The following is a 27,447-nucleotide window of genomic DNA, read 5'->3' as shown; positions in this document are numbered from 1 at the left end:
CTCCTTTATTGTGCATACAGATCACCTGGGATCTCATTTACATGTAGTTTTTTTGTTGGTTTGAAGCCTGAGATTCCGCATTTCTGATAAGTACACAGGTAAGGTCTATGCTGCTGGTCCACGGGCCAGATTTAGAGTGCTCCTTCTTATGATTGCTTCTATTTTATTCACTTGTCCATTTATTTATGTCTCTCTAAAGCCTCCAAGTTTCCCCAGGGGGCACCATTTATGTAGCATATAATGTCCCCTAGAGTTGAACCACCAAGGTCATGTGATAATCCCTCCCCTGTTAGATGATGAGCTCTGTGAAGGCAGAGACCTTATGTCTTTTTAATTGTGTCTGCAGCACTTAAAGGGTGCCTGGATGTTGAGAGATGACTGAATGAGGGCACTGGAGGCATAGTGAGGATGGGAAAGAACACGGTAGTTACCTCGATAGCCACAGCGATGTCCGGAGAGCACAGTTCCCAGATTCTCAGGTCTTGTAGCACTTTCAGAAGGACATGGGGACGGATCCTGAGGTCTAGGTTTTCTCCAAACTTCTGCAGTTTCGCCAGGATCTTTTTGGCAGGGAGGAAGTTCTTCAGATCCTCGGGGAGTTTGGACAGCAGATCAAAGTACCTTCAATTCCCAATCCCAACAAGAGAGAGCCAGTTAGGAAGCTGCTGGGCGATGGGTCTGAGTATCTTAGATCTTCCATCCCCACTTTCTCTTTCTACCACTCGTGTGATATCTCCAGGGCAGTGTCGTCTTTACCTGGGAGACCTGCCTCCATCCTAAACATAAAGAGCCTACAGATCAGGCAAGTCTTTTATATTTTTAGAGGTAGTAAAAGCTGGAGCATGATTTGCATCTCATTAAAAAGACAAATTAAGAGAATGCTTAAAAGCATTTATGATTTTTCTATCAAGCAGACAATGTGAAAAGCTAGAAGAAAGGAAGGGGCACTGATTTTTGAAGCTTCTCTTTTGAGGGCTAATCAAGCCAGGAGGACATGGACATATCTGTGGGATACCTACCAGGATGCAAGGGGCTCTTACACACAAGATGGAGAAGGGGGAGGAGGAAGGGGAAGTGTGCATGTATTTTTTTTTAATTTTCTAAAATGTTTATTTATTTTGACAGAGAGAGAGAGAGAGAGAGAGAGAGAGAGCCCAAGCTAGAGAGGGGCAGAGAGAGGGAAACACAGAATCTGAAGCAGGCTCCAGGCTCTCAGAGCCTGACATGGGGCTCAAACTCACAAACCATGAAGTCATGACCTGAGCTGAAGTCGGACGCTTAACTGACTGAGCCTCCCAGGTGCCCCATATTTTCTATGTCCTTGATAGTGAGTAAGCTTGGACCGCAGCTTTGTGTGTTTCAGTGGGTTTTGAAAACATTTCTGAATGGTGCAGCAGAGTCTGAGGGTAGTTTGGTAATCCATTCTTGAGATGGTGGGAACAAGGTAGATTCCTACCTGGAGGTGGTTCATGTATGACCAGGGTTTAAGGCAGGAACTGTCATCTCTTTAAAAAAGAAAAAAGGTGGGGTGCCTGCATGGCTCAGTCGGTTAAGCGTCTGACTCTGGCTCAGGTCATGATCTCACAGTCCGTGAGTTCCAGCCCTGCGTCAGTCTCTGTGCTGACACATGGAGCCTGGAGCCTGCTTCAGATTCTGTCTCCCTTTCTCTCTGCCCCTCCCTGCCCCTGCTCACACTCTGCTTTCTCTCTCTCTCTCTCAAAAATAGACATAAAAAAAAAAAACTTAAAAAGAAAAAAGTCCCCTCCCCCCCCATATAGATGAATCAATTGTAGAGAAAATTTGAAGAAGAAACTGATCATCTGCTGTGTACTTTGGTCTACTTGTACTGCTTTGTATTTTATATTTTGTGGTATATATTCATATATTTATTTGTGTCTGCTTGTAAGCTCCCATTCCACATTATTAAAATCATGGAAGGGATTCTGGGTACGTTTTTAGACTTTCTCATCTTACTCTTAGATCTTGATTTACTCACCCTGCCATGACAGAGTGCATGGCAGACTCTAATTCTGTATCTTAGATGAGCACAGAGACTGGGGTTAGATAGGGGTTTAAATCTTTAGGTTTCCTTGTTTACAAAGTGGGGACTAATATGTAACTTTCAGGATTTTTGTGGGGAATAAAATAAATAATGTAGGAAAAGTTCTTAGGTTAGTGTCTGCCACCTAGTACTCACTCAATCCATGTTGTTTTTTCTTGTATTTATAAGCCCATGCTGGGGCACAGTGTCTCTAGGATATGCCTTCCTGGTTTTATATCCTTAAGAGGTCAAATTATTTGGGGAATGTAGGGATTGCCCCACAAACCTCACAATCTATAGAAATTTTCAGGTGTTCTGTCTCATCTGCCTTTTCCAAGGGGCTGGCAAATTAGTCCCTATTTGATAGTCTGAACCAAACAGAAAATAAATATGGAGAATATAGTTGTTGGATTATCTGTGGTTCGGGAATCGAGGGATTCTTGTCTATGGCCAAGAGTAGTCTTGATCAAATGTGATTTTCTAACAACAGCCTTTTCCCCCTTCCCTCCTCTCCCCCTCAAAGACCATCTTATCCGGCTCTGAGAATCTTTACCAGTGGTCAGCAATTTCTTCTGCATCTCCTTTTATCATGGAGACTTGATGCCTCATTTTTGCTATATCCTTTTTAAAATTGGAGACAAAGACAAAAGAATGGAACTTCTGGAGACCTCTCTCTTCTTGGCGCCTGCATCACAGGATGTATGAAAAAGAGGAAGATCAGACCCCCTTCTTCTTTATCCATCCCAGTTGCCCTTTGAGATCTGGCTTAAACACCGTCTTCTCTATGAAGTCCTCAGCCCTCTCAGACATCCTTCAATTTACAACATGGCTTGAGGCCACAAGATGGCACGGCTCTCTCCAAGGTCCTGAAATGCTTGTTTCTTGCTAAACCCAGTCACCTTTTATCAGCCTTCATTCCTTCCCTACTTTAGATTGTATTTACACAGCTTTCTAATCTGTACAATGGTGTTTAACTCAGGCTGGTTCCTCTCTTCCCCACTCCCTTACTGTTTGGGGCATATGTCCTAGCTCTCTAAGGAGATTTTACATTATAAATATAACCAGTGCATTCACCTGTATATGACTGTATGTGACTTTCAATGGCTTTTCATTTTACTTGGAATAAAGTTCCCTGAGTAACTTGTCCTCTAAGGCTTTGGATTACTCAGTCTCTACAGCATTTTCCAGCTCAAAGCATTTTATGCTTCGGCTTATGAACAAAGTTTTGAGACAAAGTTCAACCTCCATACCTGGGCTAGCAAGACCTTTTATGACCTGGCCTCTGTCTCTCTGATTACCTTGAAAGCAACCTAAGCCCCAGCCACATCTGACTACTGGCAGTTCCTGGTCCCCTGTGCCCCTTCTGGCTTCTGAGACTTTGGTGTTGCTTTCCCCTTAAGCTCCTGTCCCTCCTTCTTGCTTTCTGTGTGACTCTCTGGGTTCAGATTCCATCTTTACTACTTAACCACTGGGTGACCTTTGACAAGACATTTCTGAGTCCACTTTTCTCATCTATAAAATGGGTCTAATAACAGCACCTATTTCTTAGTATTGCTGTAAGGACTCAATGATAAATACAAAGCTCCTGGGTACAATATATACCCATGGCAGGTACATATCAGGTGTCCTGGAAATCTCACCAATTTATATTAAACAGAAGATGTTGTTTCCTCCAGGAAGATATTTCTGGTTGTTGTCTCAGTCTAGGTGAGACATCCTTCCCCTGTGTTCCCTCAGCCCCCTGTTCACTCCCAGTTTGGCCCTCATCAACCTGTCTGGTCATTGTTTATCTGTCTGTATTCTTCACCAGACTGGGGGCTCCCAAAAGGTGGGAACAAGTCATCTCTGAAACTGTGGCCCTAACGAGCTAACCCCTCTGTTCTGAAAGGGTGAAAGAGCAAAGGGTGACCATGCAACTTTCATTGAATGGATGAGTTCATTGGGGGTAGATGGTCACTTCAGTCAAGGGGTAGGCTGGGAAGGGAGACAGTTACTGGGTTGTCAGAGTAGGAAAGAAAAGCTTCCAATAGCCCACTGGTGCTCTTAAAATCAAGTTCTAAGTCTTAAGTGTGGCATTCATGGCTGTACCTAATGCAGTTCTCAACCCCTACTTCTTCCTTCTCTGCAAATTTTCCATGTCTCTTCCTGACTTGGGGCTTTGTATGTACTTAGCCTGCTGCTAAGTATGTATGTACATCACCAGTTCCTCCTCATCTGTCAAGACTCAGCCTAAAGTCACCTCCTTAGAGAAGTCCTCCTGGATTACCCGACCTAAATTAGTTCCTCATGGTTTCTCTCTCTCATAGCACCCTGTTCTCTTCCTGTATAGCAATGATTATAATTTGTACCTATATATTTATAGATTTAGCTACTTGTTTCTGCCCATATTTTCCAGGAGACTATAAGCTCCCCGAGGGTAAGAAATATGTCCTTACTCCCTTCTAAGCCCCAGCACCTGGCATCAGTGGGCATATGGTGGGCACTAGATGAATGTCCTTTGGATGAAGGGATATATGTGTGCCCTTACTTCATGAGGATTTCCATCTTGTCCTGAAGACAGAAGCCGGCCTCCTGGGCTACGCTGTAAAACTGCACCCTCATGGTGTTACACACGCCACTCTTGCACTGGATGATGTCGCGGTTAGTACGGCTGTAGACACAGATAAGAAGGGCTTAGGGGACAGAGCGCAAGGATCAGACCCATGAAGCTGCACTCCTTGGGCCCGAAGGTGCTCTGCAGCGGAAATTCTCTGTACCCCACCCCTGGGCTCTCCACCCTCACGTGGATCTTCTCCCAGCATTCCCCTGGATGTAGGAAGGACAGATATTCCCAACAATGTCAAAGCCAGTGGTGCTTTACTTTTTTTTAATAATCTAATTTTTTTCTTTTCTGACCTAATTGGCTTTTTATTTTTTATTTTATTTAAAAATTTTTAAATGTTTTTTTATTTATTTCTGAGAGAGAGAGAGAGAGAGAGATAGCATGAACAGGGGAGGGTCAGAGAGAGAGGGAGATACAGAATCTGAAACAGGCTCCCGGCTCTGAGCTGTCAGCACAGAGCCCGACATGGGGCTCGAACCCACGAACCGTGAGATCATGACCTGAGCAGAAGTCGGGTGCTTAACTGAGTCACCCAGGCGCCCTCAGTGGTGCTTTATTAAATAAGTCCACAGGAAGACATCCGGTCACCTGAGCCCAGTGAATGTTAGGACAGTGAGATGAAAGTGGAATTTGGAGCTTGGAGACTCTAGTTCAAACTCCAGCACCACTAATTCTTAGCTGTGTGGCCTTGGGCAAGGCATCTCACCTGGCCAGGTTTCAGTTTGCTCCTCTGTAGAATGGGATAACACTCCTGACTCATAGGATTGGTTTTGAGGAATAAGAAAGACAATGAATATGGAATGCTTCACCCAGTGCCTGGCACAAAGGAGGGGTTTGTTGCCATTGTCTGCGTTGGCGTCCTGGCCATGAGCCCTTTCCCTGGGCATCCCTTGTCTTTAAGCAGAGTATATGACTTCAGGGAGTCTGGTCTGTATTGGGTTGTTTCCACACCCCTGGGAAGATTGAGGATGTGGTTGCCACAGTACCTTTGGCCAGTTTGTTCTGTTGCCCACCTGGCTTACCTTTTAGACTTCTTCTGGATGAGTGGGGTGTGGCTTTCTCCACTTGTACTGCTGGATCTTTCGCTGAAACACAAAGGCATGATTACAAGTTGCCTTGAGCTTGCTTTTCACAGAAAGGGTGTCTTCAGGGCTCCCTTGACACCTGCTAGCCTCCAGAATTAGGGTAAGGGAGGTGGCTCTCATAGGAGCCACTGGCCTAAAGGACCAGTCGTAGAACTCTGTATATTGTCCCCACCTCTTGGCCCTTGCTTCTACCCATGTCCTCTGCCTGGAGGGTCCTTCTTGTTTCTTCTCCACTTTCTCAACTCCAACTCTATTTCATGGTCTACAGCAAGTTCTACCTGCTCTGGGTCTTGTAGTCTGACTTTGACCTTCTGTCTCTGCATATTGTCAGGATGACATGTTTTCTGGATCCCAGTTTCATTGGTACAAAATTGATCTTTCCCTCTGGAGGACACGTTCACTTGGGGCCCCTCCATTTTCCTTTCTACACCGATTGGCATGTAATCCGGGGGGGTTAAGTGCAGATTCGGGGAAGGGACGGTCTAGTCTTTCTAGTCATGAAGTGGATGTTCCTAAACCCAGACTGCTTCTTGTCTTCTCTAAACTGGACCCTGCGCTGGACACTCGCTTCGCTTTATTTTGGAGGCAGACGGAGCTGGCCCCAGAGCCCAACCCTGGCACCACCACCTGCCAGTCTGTGGGCAATCATGTCGACTCTGGATCCTCAGGGCCCTCCTCTGTGATCAGTCAGCTCTCACGACAGTGAACCCTTCCCAGGTACGGGCTGACTGAATTCCTTGAGTGGCTACGCCCTCCTGTGACTTTGCCTGGTCAGAGTCCCTAGAAGGGGTGAAGCCCCACTGTGCATGCCTGTCCCTCCCTGTGCCTTCTCCTGGGTGGTTTGGTGGTTTGGTCCTTCAGCATCAGTGTTTCTCTCTTGCCCTGTCTCCCTTTGTTTCCCCCAAATGCTTGGAAGACTTATCTGTGTGCTTCTAGAGAATAACCCTGTTTTTCTCATCCCTGTGATGTGCAGCTGACCCTTCCTTTCTGGCTCTGGAACTTCTTTAGGTAGGCTTGGCACTTCCCAGACCCCTCTCTGCAAGAAAGGTCCTAACCTTGGCTGCTTTTCCCCAGAGGCTTGGGACCGGATCTGGAGATCTTAGCCCTGGTAGGTGATGGATTGAGCCCTTAGCCCACCTCGCTGGGATGCAGGCCCCAGGAATAGTACCCAGAAACCCTTGTGTTTGGATTCCAACCAACTGCCCCAACCCTTGCAGATGACTTCTTTGGGAGAGTGGGTTGGCTTTGACCTTCCTCCTAATGGTCTAGAAGATGGCTGTCTTCTTTTCTAGGGCTGACAATGTGATTGGGGGAGGTGGGAGGTGAGGGAAGTAGTGGCATTCGCTGTGATAAACAAGCAAACAAATAAACAACAAAGGACTCTTTTGCCTGTCTCTGTCCCCCTTTCCCTTGGCCCTCCTTGAGTTTCAGCCATACTGATTTCTGCTCAAGGCCTCTAAGCTTCCCCCTGTCTCAGGCCCTTGGTACATGCTATTCCTTTTGTTTAGAACGTGATCCCCATCTATCCCAGACATCAGCTGGCTAAGTCTTCTTTTCTTCAGCTCTCAGCTTAAATGTCAAACTCAGTTTTAGGCCCCTGGTGCTCAACATTCACCCAGTCCTCCTTACTCTTCCTCCAGAACACTTTCCGTAGCCATGATTATATGGCTAACTCCGTGAGATTATTTAGTAAAGACACGGCTCTCCCATTAGACTGGTGACTCTCAACCAAGGGCGGGATTCAAGGAGTCCATGAATGCAGATGGAAAAAGCTTACATCTTTATTTCAAGTAGCCCTTAGCAGAAATGGAAACCGCATGTATTTGGACAATCTGTTACAATTGTGGCAGGTATTTTGAAAGATCATTTATACTCAAAACTAATCCAAAATTACAGTAGTTATTAGATCTGCTGCCAAGTCGTATTATATAACTCATCGCTGAAGAAACTCATAGATTACTATATACCAATTTTGGTTGTAATGTCATAATCTGTATTACTACAGATTCCTTTGTAAACTTTTGTAATTTACAGTATGCACTTAAAGGCATTTTTCTGAAAGGAGTCCTCAGACTGTCAAAGGGTCCATGGCACACAAAAAGTGTGCCCCAGTCCAGATAGTGAGATCTATGACTGCAGGCTGTTGAATCCCTGAAAACCTAGCAGTTTCTGGCACATGGTGGGATTGATGAGTAAATGAAATGGGGACAGACCTCCCCTCCCTCATTACAAGTCACCCAAGTAAAGAGGGAAAGGGCAGTCCTGTGACACATCCCTCTTGTGTCATATCCTTCTACTACAGGAAGATTTTTAACTTCATGGTATACAATTTGGGGCGTGGGGAGAAACACCTGTATACTCATTCCCCCCACACTGTAAGAATTAAGAAGCTTATTTCTAATGAAGAAGGAAAAAGTCCCCCCTCCCTGCCCCACCTTCTGTGGTCTCGTAAGGGGAACCTCTGCAATAGTCCCTGTAACTGTGGGGTGTCTCCTACCTTGATTTGTGGGTGGTCTGCATGTCTTTATAGGTAGAATCACTCTTGGTTTGTCTGATCATTGACAAGATACTGCAAAGCAAAATGAGTTTCTTAATAAGGCCTTCAACATACGGTGCCCCAGAGGCAGTCAGTATCCGTGGGAGGATTCTCTTTTGAGAGCAGGGATCCTTAGACTTTATGGGGCATAGGAATCACCTGGAGAGATTGCTCCTAATGCAGATTCCTGGGCTATACTCCCAGAGATTTGGATACATTAGGCCTGGAGAGGGGGCCCAGAAGCTGCATTTAAAAACCACACACACACACACACACACACACACACACACACACACACACCTGACAGCGGTGTGCAGAGAGCACATTTTGAAACCTTGGATTCTCTGATCATGCTGTGAAATAATGTTCACTTGGAGTGCTTGTTAAAAAATAGTTTCCTCTGGAGATTCTGATTCAGTGGTTCTGGGATGAAGACTAAAAATTTGTACTTTTAACAAGAATCCCAGCTGATTTTGATCCCCAGAGACACTCAGAAAATACTACTAGGGGCGCCTGGGTGGCTCAGTTGGTTGGGCATCCGACTTCAGCTCAGGGCATGATCTCATGGTGTGTGCGTTCGAGCCCCGCATCACACTCTGTGCTGACAGCTCAGAGCCTGGAGCCTGCTTCGGATTCTGTGTCTCCATCTCTCTCTGCCCTTCCCTACATCCTTCTGTTGTCTGTCTCTCTCTCAAAAATAAATAAACATTAAAAAAAATTTTTTTAAAGAAAATACTCTAGCAGATTTTAAGAAGAGGTCATCTTCCTAGGTGATGTTATCGCCTGAATGTTTGTGTCCCCCTCAACTGTTGAAATCTTAATCCCCGAGGTGAGGGTATTAGGAGGTGGTGGCATTTGGGAAACAATTAGCAATTAGCACGTGAAGTCAGAGCTCTCCTGATTGGGATTAGCGCCCTTACAAAAGAAACCCTAGGGAGCTCCCTTCCCCCATGCGAGGTTACATTAAGAAGACAACCATCTGTGGGGAAGACTGCCATCTATAGGGAAGGCCTTTCCCAGACACCAACCCTGCCGGAACCTTGATCTTGGACTTCCCAGCTTCCAGAACTGTGAGGGATAAATATCTGTTGTTTATAAGCCACCCAGCCTGTGCCGCTTTCGTTATAGCAGCCTAAACAGGACTAAGTCTGGCTTTGAAGCTGGGGCTGATCCAGTTGACTTTTAGGGGTTCTTAAAAACCCCAGAATTCTCTGTCAGCCCTGATGGGAACAGATGTGGGGCCTAAATTGAAAAAGGAATCCAGATTCTAAAGCGAGGAGGACAAAAGAAAACCCTCAGCTTTTCTTAACTGTCTCTCTACAGCTCTACGGAGAAGCCTCCAATATCTGCTGCCTCGGGGAGAGATTAGGGAGATTTTTCTCCCAGAGGAATTGAGGCTGGGAAGTTTCAACAGGTTCTTGCTCTTGTAACCATGGTTATTTTCTCACTAAAGTGAATGCAGAGGCCGCACGATGAGTTTTGTGTTCTCATGTGGTTTTGTCTTTTGAAGGCCTTACGCAAGTCATTCATCGCCCGTTCTCCATCCATGCGGTGGGACGTTGGTAATGGGTAGCTGTTAATACACCTGCCTCAGCAAGGTGCTGCGAAGATTCTGTGGGACACTGTGTCTTAAATAAAAGTGCCACCAACACCAACACCACCGCCATCACGTATTGAATGCTTACGATATGCTGGGCAGGTGCTAATATCTTAAATGCATTTTTCAGCTAATTTCTCCAATTCTCATTGAAATAGACATTATTTCCACAACAATCATAATACTTTACAAAGATAAGGCTATTTAATTCTCACTACATCTCTTTGAGATAGGTTGTTAAGGAGTCTCATTTTACAGAATTGGAATCAGGCTCAGAGAGTTGAAGCAACTTGCTTGCCACCACACAGCAATTAAATCGTGGGAATGGAGATTGATCCTAGCCTCCTTGGCTCCAAGGCCAGTGCTTTGAGGCCACACGATCTCATTTTATAGATGAGAAAACTGAAGTTTAGAGAAAGGCTGCAGTGACCTGTTCTGGGGTTTGGACGCATGTCAGTCTGACTCCGATGCCAGTGTTCATGCTGTGAGTTCTCCTGACCAGGGACATCTGTGGGGCTGCTGCTTCATCACTAGCTTCTGCCTCCAACACTGATAAATCAGGAACAATGGTCAGGGCCTGAAGGGCCGGCATTGTCTCTCGATGCCTCCAAGTGCCACCCTCCGAGCCCCGATGCGAGTTGAGGCAGCAGCAGATGAATTCTTCATTAGCGAGCAGCGGCGGGTGTGATGCATGTGAAAGTGCTCGGTGAACTGTAATTATGGTAATAACAATAACCAATAAGTCATAGCCGGCATCCCAGTGGGCTGAAAGCGATGAAGGACCTCTTCCAGTGCGTCATTTATTTTCAGGAAGTCATTTGCTTACTCAGAAGGATCCGTACTTGGGAAGCGAACTCCAGCTCTAACCTGCCTGCTCTCTGAGGCTTTTTGAGGTCAGAAGTCTCGTGGATAAGGCTTCCCGCCAGAAGGAGGACACGTCAGGTTCAAGTGCAATGCCATGTGCCAATCACATTGGTCACCGGCTTGACACTTCAGAGGATCCTTGTTGCTCTTAGGATGGAAACCAGAATCCTGGAAGTGGCCTCTGAGGTCCCCAGACAGACTGACGTGCCTCTGTCCATCCCATTCTGGCTGCATTTCAGTCCTTGAAGGTGCCAATGTCCCTCCTGACCATGTCTGCACATGTGCTGCCTGAAATGTTCATCGGCCCCCCTCTCCAGACTTTGGCCAGGTAGCTCTTTTTCGTGCCTCATCCACATCTCTTACGGTGTCTTCCTTGGAGGAAACTTCTCTGATCCCCACCCCCATCACAGACTAGATCAGATTTCACTCTTATTCACCCTCTTAGCCAAGCTTTCCTTTTATAACGCTTCCTGCAATAATTAGTACCTAGTCTATACATGGCCATAACTATTCAGTAAAAGAGGGGACAAATAACCTTACAACTCCCGGGAAGCAAGGTAGCATAGTGGTTATGAGGACACTTTTTGGAATTAGAAAGGTCTGCTTTCAAGTTGTGCCTTAACTTACCGTTCATTGGCTGGGTGACCTGGAACAAGTTACTTAGCCTCTCTGAGCCTCAGTTCCTCATTCGTAAAATAAAGATGACAGTATCTTCCTCAGAGGGTTTTTGTAAGAACCCAGGGAAGCGATATACATGAACAGAGTACATAGCTCAGGGCTTGTCACAGAGAAAGTGCTCAAGGATTCAGAACTGCCATGGCCAGTGTCACCAGTATTATTCTGATATCCTGTATTTGCCCTGGGAGGGGGGCAAGAGAATGTACCTGGGTGCCGTTTTGTGCCCCCCATTTTCCATCACAACTGTTCTCCGGGCATCTTCCCGCACCATCTCCAGAAGCTTCTGCAGATCTGATGGGGACACGAGAGGTCATTGTCTAGAGGCCAGGGGGGCTGATATCCCCTGTGCTTCTGTGTGTGGGGAGCTGGAGAGGGGTCTACCGGGGTCTAGGCAGCACACAGTGTTGGGCAGGTTATACACCCAGTGTCCTCTGCCTGCTTACAAGCCATGACTCATCGCTTTCCTTCTGGACAACATCTACATTCCCTCCAAGTGGCTGCTGAGGCTCTGCAGGATCCGCTGCTTGTTTTCTCTCCTGTCTCATCTCCCTCCCCTCCCCGACCTTAAACTCTGGTATAGCCAGAGACAAAACGGTTTCCAATTCTGAGAAGAAACCGTCTTGTTCAGGAAACCCTCTCTGATCCCACAGACCCAAGGTGGTAACCCGGTGATTCACAGGCTGACCCTAGCTCGCACGTTTTGTTTGATTTGATGTAGATGCCCGGCTTTTCAAACTGGAAGGTTTCACATAAAAACCCAGACCCCCCTGCTTCCCTGGACAGGACTCTGAGATGGGGCTCATTCTTGCTGCGCACGGACAGTGACCATTGGGCAGGTGTGCACGCTCGGGCTGCCTCATTTCTCCTGCCGCTAGTGGACTTTTCCCCGCGTACTAAATGTTGTTGCTGTTTTCCATAGTGGAGAAATACGTCTTTGTACCCGACTGTTGTGGGTTGAAGTGTGTCTTCTCAAAAGATACGTGGATGTCCTAATTACCCAGTATCTCTGCATGTGAACTATTCATATTCTTGTTTGGAAACAGAGACGTTGCAGGTATAATAATTTAAGTTAAGATGAGGTCATATTGCAATGGAATGGGGCCTTAATTTAATATGACTGGTGTCCTTATAACAAGAGGGGAGAGACACTCAGGGAGAGGATGGCCTGTGAGGACAGAGGCAGATTGGATTGACGATGCATCTAGAGCCAAGGGCCAAGAGTTGCCACCTACTGTCAGATGCTAGAAGAGGCGAGGAAGGAGTCTCAACCAAGAGGTTCTGGAGGGAGCATAGCCCCATGACACCGCTTTGGGGTTCCAGCCTCTAGAACTGTGCAAGATAATAAATTCCTGTTGTTTCCAGCCTTATGGTTCACAGTACTTCATGACGCAGCCCTGAGAAACTAACATTGGAAAACGAACTGTACTTGAATATGCTTCAAGAAAAGTGGGACAGTGGAAATCCTACATGTTTTATATGAATACAGATTCACAAGTACCCGGCACTATGCTTGTCATAGAAGAGTCTCGGTCAACATTTGCTGAATAAACAAGTGAACTGCAAAGGAGAGAAAAAGAGGGAAGGATTTAGAAGAATGTGAGCTAGATTTGGGGGTTCAGTGAAGGAGGACAGTGCCAGTGGGGATCCTTTCCACCTTTTATCAGGTGCCTGTAGTCAACGCAAATGCAGGTCTCAAAAGCCATACCTGGAAGAGTGAGGCCCAGTGCTTGCCATGGCCATTTGTATCCAGCCTTGTTTATGAATGCAGTCAGTGGGTGCTTGGGGCAAGGGCGCTCCCCCTTAATGACCTTGGAGCCATCTAGGCTGTGAACAGCACCCTCATTCAGCCATTCTCCACTCTACCTTCTTCATTCTCAAGTAATCTGTCTTCCCAGTAATTTGTGGGCATGATTCTGTTTGGCCTGAATCTGATCTTCCTTGTTGCTTTGTCACACCCACCTCCCTACTGCTGCACATGCCAGAATCCTTGGGGAGTGTCTAGAAGCCTATGAGTAAGGGACCCACAGCCGGTTCCTCCACTTCTTCCCATCCTCTGGGAACCAAGGAGCAACATCTGACTGCTTCCCCAACTCATATGCAAGCCAGTCTAGGGGTGGGTGGATCCCAGCAAATGACCCTAGTGACCCGACTCTTCGGGCAGCTTTCCTGGAGAATCCTGTAGAAGGCTCCACATTCACTTAATGCACCACAGATTTTTTTTTTCCTGCTTGCCCATAATGCCCCTGGGAAAGTATGGTGCCCGAGAAAAATCAGGTTCCATTCATCAAGTCCCTTAGTTTGGTTACATATGAATTAGAATAAAGCCTGGGGGCTTGGAGGCCCATGTCTACGCCTCATGGCTACCTGGGAGCAGACATTTCTTTGGAAGGGGAGCAGATGCCACAAAATAGGGTTTCCCTGAGGAAGACAGTCCTACAGTGGATGCCCACACTCAGAGGAACCTGCTCAGTCCTGGGTCCCCAGAGCCATGGAGAGGACGCTACCCATTGCTCACAGACAATGGCATCCTGTGTTTCCAAGTGCCAAATCATACTGCCGAAGAACAAAGAATTCTGACTTCCTTCCTCCACCTTCCATCTACAGCCTCTCCACAAATCTCTCTCTTAAGTGACAAAACTCGTTCCTTCCTCTTTAGGGAAAAAAGAGAGGAGGTCTTTTTGTTGTATGGGGTTGCATTGCAGGGGGACCCATCTTTACTGAGTTGCTGTTTAAGTAAGTTTCCCCTCTTAATAGTTCCGAGCCTGGGAGCTTCAAGACTGGCAGGAGGAATGGTCTGGGCTTTGGTTTCTCGAGAATCCCCTTGCCATTGAATTGGGGGGGGGGGGGCAGGGAATCAGTCCATGGAGAGGCCACAACCTGCTGTCTCCAGTGATTTGCCTCCACAAAGACTTCATTATGCAGCCAGCCCTGGAAATTAGGCCTCGGTCAAATGGTGTGTCTCTCAGAATAGGATTCATGAATTCAGAATAAATTTGAGGAGGTTTTAGAAGGCAGTGCAAGTCTGGGAAATTAATCTACTTTTGTCAAGGCTGTGACAAATGGGATGAGGGTAAGATATAAATAGAGGGAAAGGATGAGGAGGTGGAAGTAGAAAGACTTTTCTCTCTGGGATGTAGGTCTCTGGTGGAAATGCATCTCCTGGTCATTGTTGTACACCAGCGGGGTGCCAGGCTCAAGGTGAATAAGATGTTCTTGCTCCACACCAGCAGGGAGCTCACATTCCTTTCCCCTCTCTTCTTTAGTAATAGAGATATGTGCACGTGCGTGCGTGCGTGTGTGCGCTCTTTTGTGTGTGCATGAGGGTAAGCATTTACTAGACCTATTGTCCAACAGCTAGGTCAGCTAGGTGTGCCCTTGTCACTAAATTCTGGGCAATGAGAGTTTAGTAGAAATGATGTATGGAGCTTCTGAAAAGACTGTTTCAATTTATGTGGCAGTGAGTGCTTTTCTCCTTCACCTACTTTCTTCTGCTTCCAGCCTAGCATGTGGTTGTCATGACTGGCAGTCCAGCCATTTTAGATCATAAAGTGATGCGGAGTATCGTGACAAAGACAGACAGAAGGAAGCAGATTTTCCTGGTGACCTTTGGGAGCCATACCAGCTGTGGACTGGTCTTCTTTAATCTGCAAGAAATATAAACTTTCATCTTTTTTAAGCTGCTATTTTTCAGATCTCTGTATCCAGCCAAAAGGAGTTCCTGATATACTGAGATACAGTTGTAAGTTAAAATTGAGTACTCAATAAAAACAAATATAAGTACTGAGGGAAATGATAGGGAAGGAACCCAGGAGAGTCAGAGAAGACTTCACAGGGAACATTTGAGTTGAGTCTTGAAGGTTGAATAGGAGTCCACCAGACTAAAGTTGTTACAGACTAAAGAGCATTACAAACAGAGGATGACATGAGAAAATGTGCATCGTTTAAGAAGAGGAAAACTATTTGGTGAGGTTGTAGTGCCTGGTGGAAAGTATGAAGTGGCAAGAGCTGACTGAGCCTATTGTAACAGCCTGGGACAAGATCAGATGCAATGTCTTAGAGGCAATGGGAGTCTTGAAAGATGTTAAGCTGGGGAATTTTTTTTTTTAAGTTTATTTTTGAGACAGAGAGAGTGAGCAGGGGAGGGGCACTGAGAGAGGGAGAGAGAATCCCAAGCAGGCTCTACACAGTCAGCATGGAGCCCGATGCGGGGCTTGAACTCACAAACCATGAGATCATGACCTAAGCCAAAATCCAGAGTTGGATGCTTAACCAACTGAGCCACCCAGGCACTCCTACGTCAGAGTTTTAATTTAGAAAGTTCCTTCTGGCTCAACATGGAGAAGAATCAACAGGCAAGGGAGGGCATGACAGGAAGCGGGGAGACTAGGAACATTTGCTGTCATGTAGGTGAGAGGTAATGAGACCGTGGACCTGGGGTTCCAAACTCAGGTACTGAGAAGTGTCAGGTACCAGGATGGATGACATGGGCTAGTGTAAGAAAAATCAAATTTCATGTGACCTGAGGGCTAGATTCTGGCCTCATCACTTACTAGATGTGTGACTTTGGTGAAATAATTTAACCTCTCTGTGCCCCAGTTTTCTCATCTACAAGATAGGCATAAAATTATTGTGAGGATTCATTGGATTTACATGCGAAATATATACATTTATATATCATACACACACATATGAAATTATATATACAGTTAGTATGTATATATGAGAAGCTAGAATAGTGCCTGATACATCAAAGTCTTCTTAAACATTAACTCTTATACTATCGTCATCATGATGATCATCACCCTTATTCTAAGGAAAATAGTAGGGCACATGAGATGATAAATGGCTATGCACTTGGCCAATTGGGAACAATGATTGGGGGTACTATGGAGTGGTGGGGGTTGTGGAAAACTAGCCAGCACATGCCCCACCTAAGAGGGGCAGCTCCAGTTGGATGTTGTGCAGGGTTGTGGGTCCACTCCATCCATGGTGGTGGTGGTGTTTTTTTTAATCAAAATTTTTATGTAAAATCTCTCAATCTTAAAATACCACCCCATTTTTTTTGGTGAAGAAAGCCTTGTGTATTAAATGAAATGTAAGTGGCATGAACTAGCCTACGTGCCTCAGTTTTCTATCCCTAAACTAAGATGAAAGCAGTGGGACTGAAGAGAGAGGTTCAAAAGAGTTTTAGAAAACAGGACAGATGGGACCAGTTAGCTGGTTAGATGTAGGAGGGAGGCAGCCACTGGGGACGGGTCTGCGGTGTCTCGGGGGCCTGGAGAGATGGCACTGTTCACCCCTCTGCTCATCACAGACGCCTTCCTCCTCTGCTCCCTCCTTCCTTCGGCATGCCCGCTGCCTCTTGGGAGGACATGGTGCCATTTCCAGGCCGAGGCAGTTCTTGGAGCAGGGGGCACTTCTCTTCCTACTTAAGAGCAGGGCTTTCGGGGTTGAAAGACACACAACATGGATATAACATTGATAACCACGCAGACAGCTTGAAAAGAAAACCATAACCTGTTGGCCCTCTACTGAAAACCTTTCAGAGACTGCCTATTGCCATTGGGATCATTCTGAAGTCCTTACCTTGCCCTACAAAGGCCGTGCCCACTCTGACTCCTGCCTCACGCTGGCTTCCTAGCCTCAGGTCTCAGCCTAAGTGGTCAGAGCTGAGAAAGCCTTTTTTGACCACTGGGCTAAACTAGCCTCATCCCCACCAACAGTCTCTTTCTGGCCCATGTCTTGTCTTATTATCTTCTGCTCCCATATTGTCTGCAATTGACTTGGTATTAGTGGTTTTGTTTATGATCTGCCTTTTTCTTCTAAAACATTAGCTTGGGGGCACCTGGGTGGCTCAGTCGGTTGAGCGTCGGACTTCGGCTCAGGTCACGATCTCGGTATTGACGAGTTCGAGCCCCGCATCAGGCTCTGTGCTGACAGCTCGGAGCCTGGAGCCTGCTTTGGATTCTGTGTCTCCCTCTCTCTCTCTGCCTTTCCCCTGTTCATGCTCTCTCTCTCTCTCTCTCTCTCTCTCTCAAAATAAATAAACAGTAAAATTTTAAAAATATTAAAAAGAAACAAACAAAAGAAAGTAGACTTGTGGTTTTCTGGAGCCATGGGGTGCAAAGGAGAGGGACTGCCAGTGGATATGAGGTTTTCTTTCAGTTTGACTGAAATGTTCTAAAACTAGATTGTGGTAATAGTTGCACAACTCTGCAAACTGACTAACAGTCATTGAATTGTACACTTAAAAAAAGTGAATTTTATGGTATGCAAATTATACCTCCATAAAGTTGTTTTAAAAAGTCAACACTGCATTTCAAAAACTTAGTATGAAAAAACATGAAATATCTCATTAATAATTTTATATTGATTTTGTGCTGAAGTGACAACATTTTATATAAGTTGGGCTCAATAAAATATAATTATTAGAATTTTAAAAGGAGCAATTGATGACCATTGGCTGCCCCTCAAGGAGAAATTGCTCAGAGTAACCCAAGGTACAGAGTATATTTCCAGTCTTCGCTGGGGGAAAGCAAAAGAGACCAAGGAAACTGAGCAGGGCCAGGGGACCTCTGTGTCTCTTTTAACTGAGTGGGGGTGGAGGTGGAATGAGAGGGGTTCTTGATGTCTGGCTTCAAGGCAAGGAACCAGGCAGACTGCTCAGATCTCGGGTGGGACTTACTGGCGTGGAGAGGTTCTTCGTCAGGCTTGGTTGAAGAGGATTCATTGTCCTCAATGTCCTTGCTGCCTGTCACCTGGGTGATCACACTCTGGGGCTCATCTGAGCCGGGGTTCATGGAGACCATACTGCTCTGGGGGGATGACCCCCCACTGGTCCGAGACAGACTGAGGGTGGAGCCTCGCCGGCTTGATTTGCGGTTGGTGACACGCAGTGCAGGCACTTTGAATTTCTTGGTCTGAAGGAAAGAGAGAAGGAGGTGGTCTCAGAAAGAAGGGAGGGAGGGTAGAATTATGGAAGGAGGGAGGGAAGGTAGAAAGAAGGGAGAGAGAAGAAAAAGGAAGGGAGGGAAGGAAGGAAAGAAAGAATAGAAAAAGCGAAAACCTGGCTCTGAATGTAAATTTCTTTGGGCTTTTTCCAAACACCATGAGACATATCCTGGGTCTGAAGTGACCGTCTGTCACAGATCAAGATAGTTTAAAATGTGTATTTTTTTAAAAATATTTTTTAAAGATTGTTTTTAATGTTTATTTTTGAAAGAGACAGAGCACAAGTGGGGGAGGGGCAGAGAGAGAGGGAGACACAGAATCCAAGGCAGGCGCCAGGCTCTGAGCTGCCAGCAGACAGCCCTACATGAGGCTGGAACTCACAAACCACAAGATCATGATCTGAGTTGAAGTCGGACATTTAACTGACTGAGCCACCCAGACGCCCCTAAAATGTGTATTATTTGAAGCAAACATTATGGGCCTTATTCTATTCAGAGTGCCATGGTTGCCCACCTAGTCACCACAGGAAGCCAAACACGTGATCCAATGATGTTACCGGGGACCAGGAGAGCTTTTGACTTTTTTTTATGTTTTTAACGTTTATTCATTTTTGAGAGAGACAGAAAGAGCCTGAGACAGAGAGTGAACTGGGGAGGGCAGAGAGAGAGGGAGACTCAGAATCCAAAGATAGGCTCCAGGCTTTGAGTTGTCAGCACAGAGCCCGACGCGGGGCTCGAACCCACGAACCGTGAGATCATGACCTGAGCTGAAGTCAGACACTTAACCGACGGAGCCCCCCAGGTGCCCCTCAGAAGAGCTTGAGCTGATTTAGAAACTGTGGGAGGAAGGGTCTCATTTATTTAGCTGCTTCTTGGTTTGACCCCCAAACTGCATGTATCAACTTGTTCTAATTGTTGTTGCCAGGCCCTCAAACAATGAAGATTTGTGTTTGCTGGGATCTTCTGAAGAATGTGAGATGGAGAAAATTCTATACCTGACGTTTAAGAAGTAAGGTCTGGGGGAAGCTGACTTGTCTGATGGGATAGCACTCGTGGGAGGAAGGGGAGCCATGGTTGTGGTGGACAGAAGGGTCTAGGTGACAAGCCCTTGAAGGTTATAAGGGGTAGGTAGGGAAAGTCCCGTAAGGGAAATGTGGACTTTTGGGAGGAAGGGAGTCAGAGAGGATGGGTTACGGGTGCGTGTGTGTGTGCACGTATGTGTGTGTTCACACCAGTCTTTTGCATGATTGGTTTCACTTCTAAATCTACTGTGCAGGGTCATGTCTTCATTTAACTCATGACCCAAGTCTTCCAGAGGGTGTTTTACTTGCCCAAGGTCGCACACAGCTAACAAGTGTCGGAGTGGGGATTCAAATCCAGGTCAGGCTGACACCAATGCTAATTATTATGCCTCACTTGAAACTACTTTAAGCAATGCCCTTTTCTCAGTGGCATTGACAATTCTCTTGATCCCATTCTGATGAAAATACCAGATTTACAGTGGGGCATAGTAGGTCCCCAGCGGCTCTGGAGTAAGAACTCAGTAGCGCCCTGGGCTTTATTTTATGCTCAATTAACAGAAACAATCTTACTTGAGAACATTTATGTATTTATTTTTAATTAAAAAAAATTTTTTTTAATGTTTTTATTTATTTCTGAGAGAGAGATACAGCATGAGCAGGGGAGGGTCAGAGAGAGAGGGAGATACAGGATCTGAAACAGGCTCCAGGCTCTGAGCTGAGCTGTCAGCACAGAGCCCGACGCAGGGCTTGAACCCACGAACCATGAGATCATGACTTGAGCCAAAGTCAGACGCTTAACCAACTGAGCCACCCAGGCGCCCCTATTTTTAATTTTTTAATTTTAGAACATCTAAAATGAAAGCTCTTCCAGTGTAGACTGAGATCATCTTTCAATCAAACTCATTTGATACTCTCAGAAAGCAGATAGGGAGAAGGGACAGCACTGAAGGGCAGACCAACATCTAATAAATATGTAACAGGGTGGAGAGAGTTGTGTCCCACAGGATTCATATCACAGAGTCCACTGCATGTGGGCAGAAGTCATTTTTTGATGGCTACCTTGTGGGTGGAACTCCGCACCCAACCCCCCTCCCCCCCACCTCTGCCGGAAGAGAGGAGAATCTTCCTGGTTGAACAGGGGAAGGAGAAGGTGGGTTTACCCAGATCTCCAAGGGGACATGTGGGTTGCAAAAATAACTGTGACAAAGAAAAAGCAAATGCCCACAGTTGGCATGTTCTCCTTCTTTGTGAAATCAGGAGCTTGACACAGCATCCCCTTTGTCCTGACATTGCAACTGGGGATAATACTTATGGAAGTCACCTCATCCGATCTCTGGCACAGTATGAAATCCTGGCTCTGGAAACCAGAGTCTGTAGATCAACGTCATTTATGAAGGCTGGACACCTGTGTCCCCGGGGGAACCTGGAGTCTGGCAGTGAGCACTGGACTTGGAGCCGGGGCGGGGGGATGGGGGGGGGACCTCAGAGGGCCCTTGAACAAGCCACTGCCTTGCCTCAGTTTACCTATGAAACAAAGAAAATCGACTGGGGTGGTCTCAAGGAGCTTTCTCCATGTGATTCTTCCCAGGGCGAGGATTTCATTCTGTGCTCCTAAAGTTGCCATTAATTAAAATTCAATTAACAGCCTCAGCCAGGAAATCCGAAATGAAGGGCTGACACTTCTGATTAATTGAGAGTGGCAGAAAAATAAAATGTGGGGGGAAGATGTGACAGGCAGCTTTAGCATCTTGCTTGCCCTTTATTGAACTGACTCTGTCTGAATTGACTTAAATCCCCAACTGCTTCTTCTCTATTTTTTATATTTCACTCAGGAACAGTGTTAACTAGCTGCTGTGTTCCACCTCAGTAAGGACTGCTTTTGGCAACAAAGGAAAAGATTTCCCTGAGTGATTCCTTATACTTTTTCAGAAGCAAGGGTTTCAAGCTGGCGGCCCACAGGGGGACATGATTAACTGCCCAGAATTTTACAAATTGGGGAGATTTTTATATAATGACCTAGGTTATTGGACTCTCTTGAAAATGATCAGCCCCAGACTTCCATTCTCACGTGGCAAAATGGCTAGAGCTGGGCAGAAGTTCTTCCCTTTAGCTGAGCGGGAGTACCTCCCTTTGCCACAGACCTCACCACTCCCTATTGCATTACACCCACCCTGATTTGTTTTCATATATCCAGTTTTCCTGGTTCTTACACCAGCGCGGTCTTGGCACAGACAAGCTCTAAACACACAGAAGAATATCAGTGGCTGTGGGAGTTGATGGGAGCCTCTCTTTCAAAGCTCTCATTTTAGAGGTACAGAAACTGAAGTCAGGAGAGAGGAAAGGACTTGTCTGAAGCACACGGGGTCACAGTGGCTAAGCTAGGTCTCCTGACTCCTAATCCAGTGCTCCCCTGTCTTCAGAATGGACCACACTTCAGCCCAGAGTTTGACCTATACATTTCCTAGGGAATTCAATTTTGTGAGAGTCCCAGTGTGGTGACTTACCCTCCCCTGATGCAGTTTTTGTCATGAATATTCCTGGAAGACATTTTTTTTTTCTTGTAAGGTTTGTGGCTTCTGCTGTTCTTTCTGTGCATCTCTGGAGACAGGTGCACACAGTATCTCCATAGCAACTTTCTGTGATAAAAAATAAAGGCTTCCACTTCTCAGATCTAGGCACGCCCTGATGAAGGAGCGAGAAAATAGTGCAGCTCTTCATGAGGGACAATTATAATTGTGACACCATGAAGATCATGCATTTGACAAGCTCAGTGTTTAATAAGCAGTGTTTCATGAACAGACCCAGGATTAACTCTTGGCTGTGCCATTACCCAGCTGTGTAACCTCATGCAAGTTGCTTGGCCTCTCTGAGCCTCAACTTCTTCCTCTCCCAGCTGAGGGTTAGAATTATGCCCCTGGGGCAAAGCTAGTTAATATACCTAAAACGTTTCCTCAGCATACAACCTGGCCCATTGCAATTATGTTAAAAAGTGGCTTCTAAAACTTATATAACCATGGGGTGCCTGAGTGGCTCAGTTGGTTAAGTGTCCGACTTTAGCTCAGGTCATGATCTCATGGTTCTTGGGTTTGAGCCCCATGTCAGTCTCTGTGCTGACAGCTCAGACCTGGAGCCTGCTTGGGAGCTCAGACCCTCTCTCTGCCCCTCCCCTGCTTGTGCTCTGTCTCTCAAAAATAGATAAATGTCAAAAAAATTAAAAATTATATAACCACAATAATTATCAGCATTTTACCACTTTTTAAAAAATCTTTTTTAATGTTTTATTTATTTTTTAAGAGACTGAGAAAGACAGAGCACAAGCGGGGGATGGGAAGAGACACACACACACACACACACACACACACACAATCTGAAACAGGCTCCAGGCTCTGAGCTGTCAGCACAGAGCCCGATGTGGGGCTCAAACCCACAGACCATGAGATCATGACCTGAGCCTAAGTCAGATGCTTAACCAACTGAGCCACCCAAGCCCCCCTACCACTTTCAAAGTGAGTTTGCATGGTGTTTCCTGAGGTTCTTTACTAATGTGAAGTAGGCAGGGGCGAACATTATACTCATGTTGTGGAGAAGGACACAGGAATAGCAAGTATTCTAGGTGCCTGCTCTTTCAGCCACCTTTATTTATCTAAATATTAGCTCTTGTCAGGACACCTGAGTGGCTCAGTCGATTATTGCATCTGACTCCTGATCTCTACTCAGATCATGACCTCACGGTTCGTGGGTTCGAGCTCCACACTGGGCTCTGTGCTGATGACTCAGAGCCTGCTTGGGATTCTCTTTCCCTATCTCTGCCCCTCCCCCACTTGTGTGCACACATGAACCCCCCAAAAAATAAGTAAATAAATTTAAAAATATACATTACCTTGTTTGTTGGGTAGATGAATGTGGGAAGCTTTGGGTTTGGAATCGTTTTGAGTGAAAAGAATAGACCTCTTGATGTTCCCTTAGTGGTGAATATGTGTTCTTGTTTGTAGAAGACCCTATCTGTTGAGTCACCTACTTCTTATTTTCTGGCTGAGTTAAAAAGAGACTGAGAGATCGAGAGAGAGATGACTGGTATTGATTAAAAACGTGGAGTGAGGTGAGTCCATTTCCTTCCGGCGACATCTTATTGAGCAGTTCCTCAGCCACTCCTCCCCTTCCCATGAAGTGGTGTCCAGCCAAATGTCATGTCTCCCGTAATCCCCAGATAACCGTTTTAATTAAAATTTACAAAACCCATCCACCGGCATGTGGTTCTGACTTCTTTTCACTCAGAGAACCAACTAGCGGGGGGAAAAATCCCATCAGAGAAGAGACTGGCAAAAAACGCTTCCAATACAAGTCGGGGCTGGTAGCCAGACCAGAGCGTCGGGTGCTGGTAGTTACCTTAGGTGCTGTCACGAAGTGCTCCCACCTCTGTCCCATGGACTTGTCCTTATTGATTTTTTTTATTATGCTCTTGCTTCCACCCGGGTCCCTGAGTGAGAAAACAGCTTAATGAGTTTTCCATTCCCAGAGCCTCGGCTTTACTACAAGTTCTTCAAGAAATGCAATAAATGGATGATGGATGGTGGCTGTTCTCTGTTATGGTTTCTTCCCCCCCCCACTCCCCCCACATTTGAGTGAAGAAGGAGAGGGACAGTCCTCCGTAGCTGGGTCTTGCCAGTGAAAATTGAGGTTAGGAGAGACCACCACTTACAAGGTGGGGGTGAGGGAGGTGAATATATTTGTATGCATTCCGCATCTATTTGCGATTTGGACTTGGGTCCTCTCCTAAACTCCAGGGCAGGTCTGCAGTTACTCCTGGGGAGGCGAACTGAAACGCATGTTCATTTCTGAAGCTGCCTGCTATGGTGTCCACGAATCCTACCATGAGGGGCACTTGTGAGTTACTCAGAAAGAGTATTACTGAGGGGGCCTGGGGAGAGACTGTCGGGGCAGGCTGCACAATGAAGATCACTGGATGGGAGTGTATTGAACAAAACTCTATACGATGCTACATGCAAGATGCATCCTCACTGAATCATCTCAGTAAAAGCTTGTGATGCAGTCACTGTTATCCATCTTACAGACGAGAAAACAAACAGGGGCGGGGGTGTTCAAGTCACTCACCCAGATATAGATTTGCACTGAAACTAATGACCCCTACTTGAATGGGTCCCTGCGGAGCCCTGTACCCAATTTTCCACAGTAATTTTCTATTCGTTTTCTTAAAGCACCACCCTCCCCCTATTACCTAAACTTCAGGTACCCTAAAACCTGATTCCTTCCCTCAGGGGTTGGGAACTTTCTGGGTATGAGACTGTACCTCCAGTAGGTTTTGTTGGTGATGTGCCTGTAAGCCCTCATCTGAAACCCATCAGACCAGATGTGTTGCCACGTTGGCGTTTGGGGAAGGACATATGCTGCCTGTGCCATATGTTAACGTAATCCTTCCAGAAGCGGGGACTGGGACAGCATCCTGTAACCAGACACGTTGCTATTGTTGCGGTGATGTACATGACTATTTACGTTAGGTGGGATAAAGACCTGCAAATGATTTCAAGTCAGATTTTGCCACCAAGTCAGTTTGGTTCACGTCAAAGCTTGCTGCAGAATGAGTTATGGAAAAATTGTTTTCAGAGACTTTTGAATTTTGGACTTGGGGCTCCAGAGCAGTGGATCTCTGTTGATAAGCAAGCAGGAAGACTCAGTGTGTGCGCTTTCAGTTCCTTCTACCTGTCAATCAATGGTCAGTTGGGGCACCTGGGTGGCTTAATCGGTTAAGCCTCCACTTAGGCGCAGGTCATGATCTCATGGTTCGTTAGTTCAGGCTCTGCATTGGGGTCTGTGCTGACAGCTCAGAGCCTGGAGGCTGCTTTGGATTCTGTGTCTCCCTCTTTCTCTGCCCCTCTCTGGCTTGCACTCTGTCTCTCTCAAAAACAGATGAACATTAAAAAAAATGATCAGTTGATCTATTGATCTCTCTTTTCGTCCATCCATCCATCCATCCCTTTCTTTATGTCCTTTTTCTCTGCAGAAAGGGTTTTGGATGGTTGGCATCCTTTAAATCATTTGGCTGGCTGTCACCTAGTATAGAACAGGGACTTGAGGAATGGAGGTGGCCAGACCAGGTTGATGAGGGAAGGCACTGACAGGGGTCTAGACTTCTCAGGGTCTGCTGAGCCCTGATGAGGGCAGGGGGAGATGTTCAAATATAGGAGGTAAAAGTTGATCAAGCTCAGACTTGGATAAGATGGGCTTCTCATGGCACGAGGCTCTTGGGTATTGGAATCAAAGGCTTTTCCCATTCCAGATGTGGAGGGGGGGAGGGGGAGGAGAGGTGTGCCCTCCCGCATGGCAGGACTTTGCTAAGTATCTACCAGCCCACAGCCACATCCCAAGAAACATACATAGGCACCAAGGTGGGAGTCAGGCTGGGGAGGGCGGGGCCGGGTGAGAATGTGCCTTCCAGCTTTTTGTAAGACTTTATGTTTGATTACACAATAAAAAGCCCTCTGAATAATTAACAGTGAAGCTCATTTAACGTTGGTTCTGCCTGCTTCTCCCCCGAGTAATCAAATTAGGGAATATTTAAAATCCAGCCAGAGGAAGGAACAGCAATACTTCAGTCCTATAAACAATATTTAAACTAGCAGCGCTTTTGAAGTCTGATTTAAGGCTCACCAACTGGAAGCTTTAGCAGTTTCTGCTTTGGAGTATTTCTTTCAAGACCACAGGGCTTTTCGGCTCTTTCCTTTTGCTAACGCAGCTCCTGCTGTGCCTCTAGCCTTCTTCTTGAAGTTCAAAAGCAACCCCCTTCCCCTTTTAAAATTAAATCTGGTCCCAGCCAAGCTTTCAAAATCTTAAATATTCAAGCCCGATTGGGAAGATGGGGAGGCTTTCTGTTAACGCTGACTTCCTAGATGACCCAAAATCTATTGCGACTTCAGGCAGCAGGTAAATGAGTTAGAAATGCAGCAAGGCTCTCAGAGATCTTAAACAGCCCTGCACCCTTGCTCATGCAAAGCCACTGATAAAGAAAGGGCCCTGGTTAGACAGAATCAGTCTCTCTGATGTTTCATTCTCAGTAGCAAATAACCCAAAAAAGGAAGATCAAATAGAGGCAGGAAAAGAAGTAAACCACCTGTGTTTCTTTGTCCACAGGGGGCTGGCTGCAGCCGTGTCCGAGATGGGCACAGCCAGTTGACTGTCCTTCCCACTGCTTGGTGGGATGGTCATTAGCGCTGTTTACAAAATAGTCCCAGGTCTTTCCGGCTCCTTGAGGACCGGGGTAGCGCTGTGACTTGCTTTGTTTAAAAGCGTGTGAGTGAAAGTGACATGTGGCGTTTAGGGTGGATGCTTTATTTATTTATTTTTTTTAATGTTTTTTTTTTTTTTTTTTTCTAGGAGAGAGAGAGAGACAGCGTGAGCAGGGGAGGGTCAGAGAGAGAGGGAGTCACAGATTGAAAGAAGCTCCAGGCTCTGAGCTGGCAGTCAGCACAGAGCCCGACGCGGGGCTCGAACCCACGAACCGTGAGATCATGACCTAAGTGAAAGTCGGACGCTTAACCGACTAAGCCACCCAGGCGCCCCTAGGGTGGATGCTTTAAGGGCCAGCTCTCAAGGCAGATTCCCTCTGCTGCCAAGTCGATGATAGAAGCTTATATTGAGACTGAGCTCCTATCAGCCTGGGTCCTTGAGCGACTGAGGAGCACAGCCCCATGTTGATGACCTGTAGGGTGAGCCGGAAATGCACTTGTGTTGCGTTAAGCCGTTGAGATTTTTAGGGTTGTTCATTCTAGCAGCTTCACTTAGTTTACCTAATTGATGTCTCTGACATACTGTTTGTGTGACTTCAGGCAAGTCTCTCTGAGCAACAGGACCAGGGAAGCAATGTATGCTGGTGGTTAACCGTGGGCTTAAGAATCAGGTGGACTGGGTGTTCGAGTCCAGTGTCTGCCCTGCTGCTTCTGAGGTGTGTGTGTAAGTTACTTAGAGTCTCTGAGCCTCAGTGTCCTCATCTGTAAAACGGAGGGAATAATCTTAGCTATGTCAGAAGACTGCTGTGAAGATGAAATTTGGGGCTTTTT

General features: G+C 46.3%; 1 protein-coding gene across 3 annotated transcripts in view; it reads right to left on the bottom strand.

Moving 5' to 3' along the window:
• Window positions 1-27,447, bottom strand: part of CCDC60 (coiled-coil domain containing 60) — a 165,140-nt gene that overhangs the window by 1,719 nt on the left and 135,974 nt on the right. For 2 of the 3 annotated variants that reach the window (XM_039246628.1, XM_039246716.1), the window contains 8 exons: window positions 23,762-23,852; window positions 18,089-18,323; window positions 11,610-11,694; window positions 8,226-8,297; window positions 5,666-5,728; window positions 4,569-4,691; window positions 2,595-2,726; window positions 432-621 (listed from right to left, as the gene is read on the bottom strand). In XM_039246628.1, coding sequence (XP_039102559.1) covers window positions 432-621; window positions 2,595-2,726; window positions 4,569-4,691; window positions 5,666-5,728; window positions 8,226-8,297; window positions 11,610-11,694; window positions 18,089-18,323; window positions 23,762-23,852 — 991 coding nt within the window. The remainder of the gene's footprint in view (window positions 1-431; window positions 622-2,594; window positions 2,727-4,568; window positions 4,692-5,665; window positions 5,729-8,225; window positions 8,298-11,609; window positions 11,695-18,088; window positions 18,324-23,761; window positions 23,853-27,447) is intronic. The other variant, XM_039246807.1, reaches the window with a different exon arrangement.

This window comes from Hyaena hyaena, unplaced genomic scaffold (assembly GCF_003009895.1).
Source record: "Hyaena hyaena isolate Hyena2069 unplaced genomic scaffold, ASM300989v1 scaffold_0, whole genome shotgun sequence".
In the NCBI taxonomy this organism is placed as follows: domain Eukaryota; kingdom Metazoa; phylum Chordata; class Mammalia; order Carnivora; family Hyaenidae; genus Hyaena; species Hyaena hyaena.
This window is presented reverse-complemented; position numbering and strand designations above follow the sequence as displayed.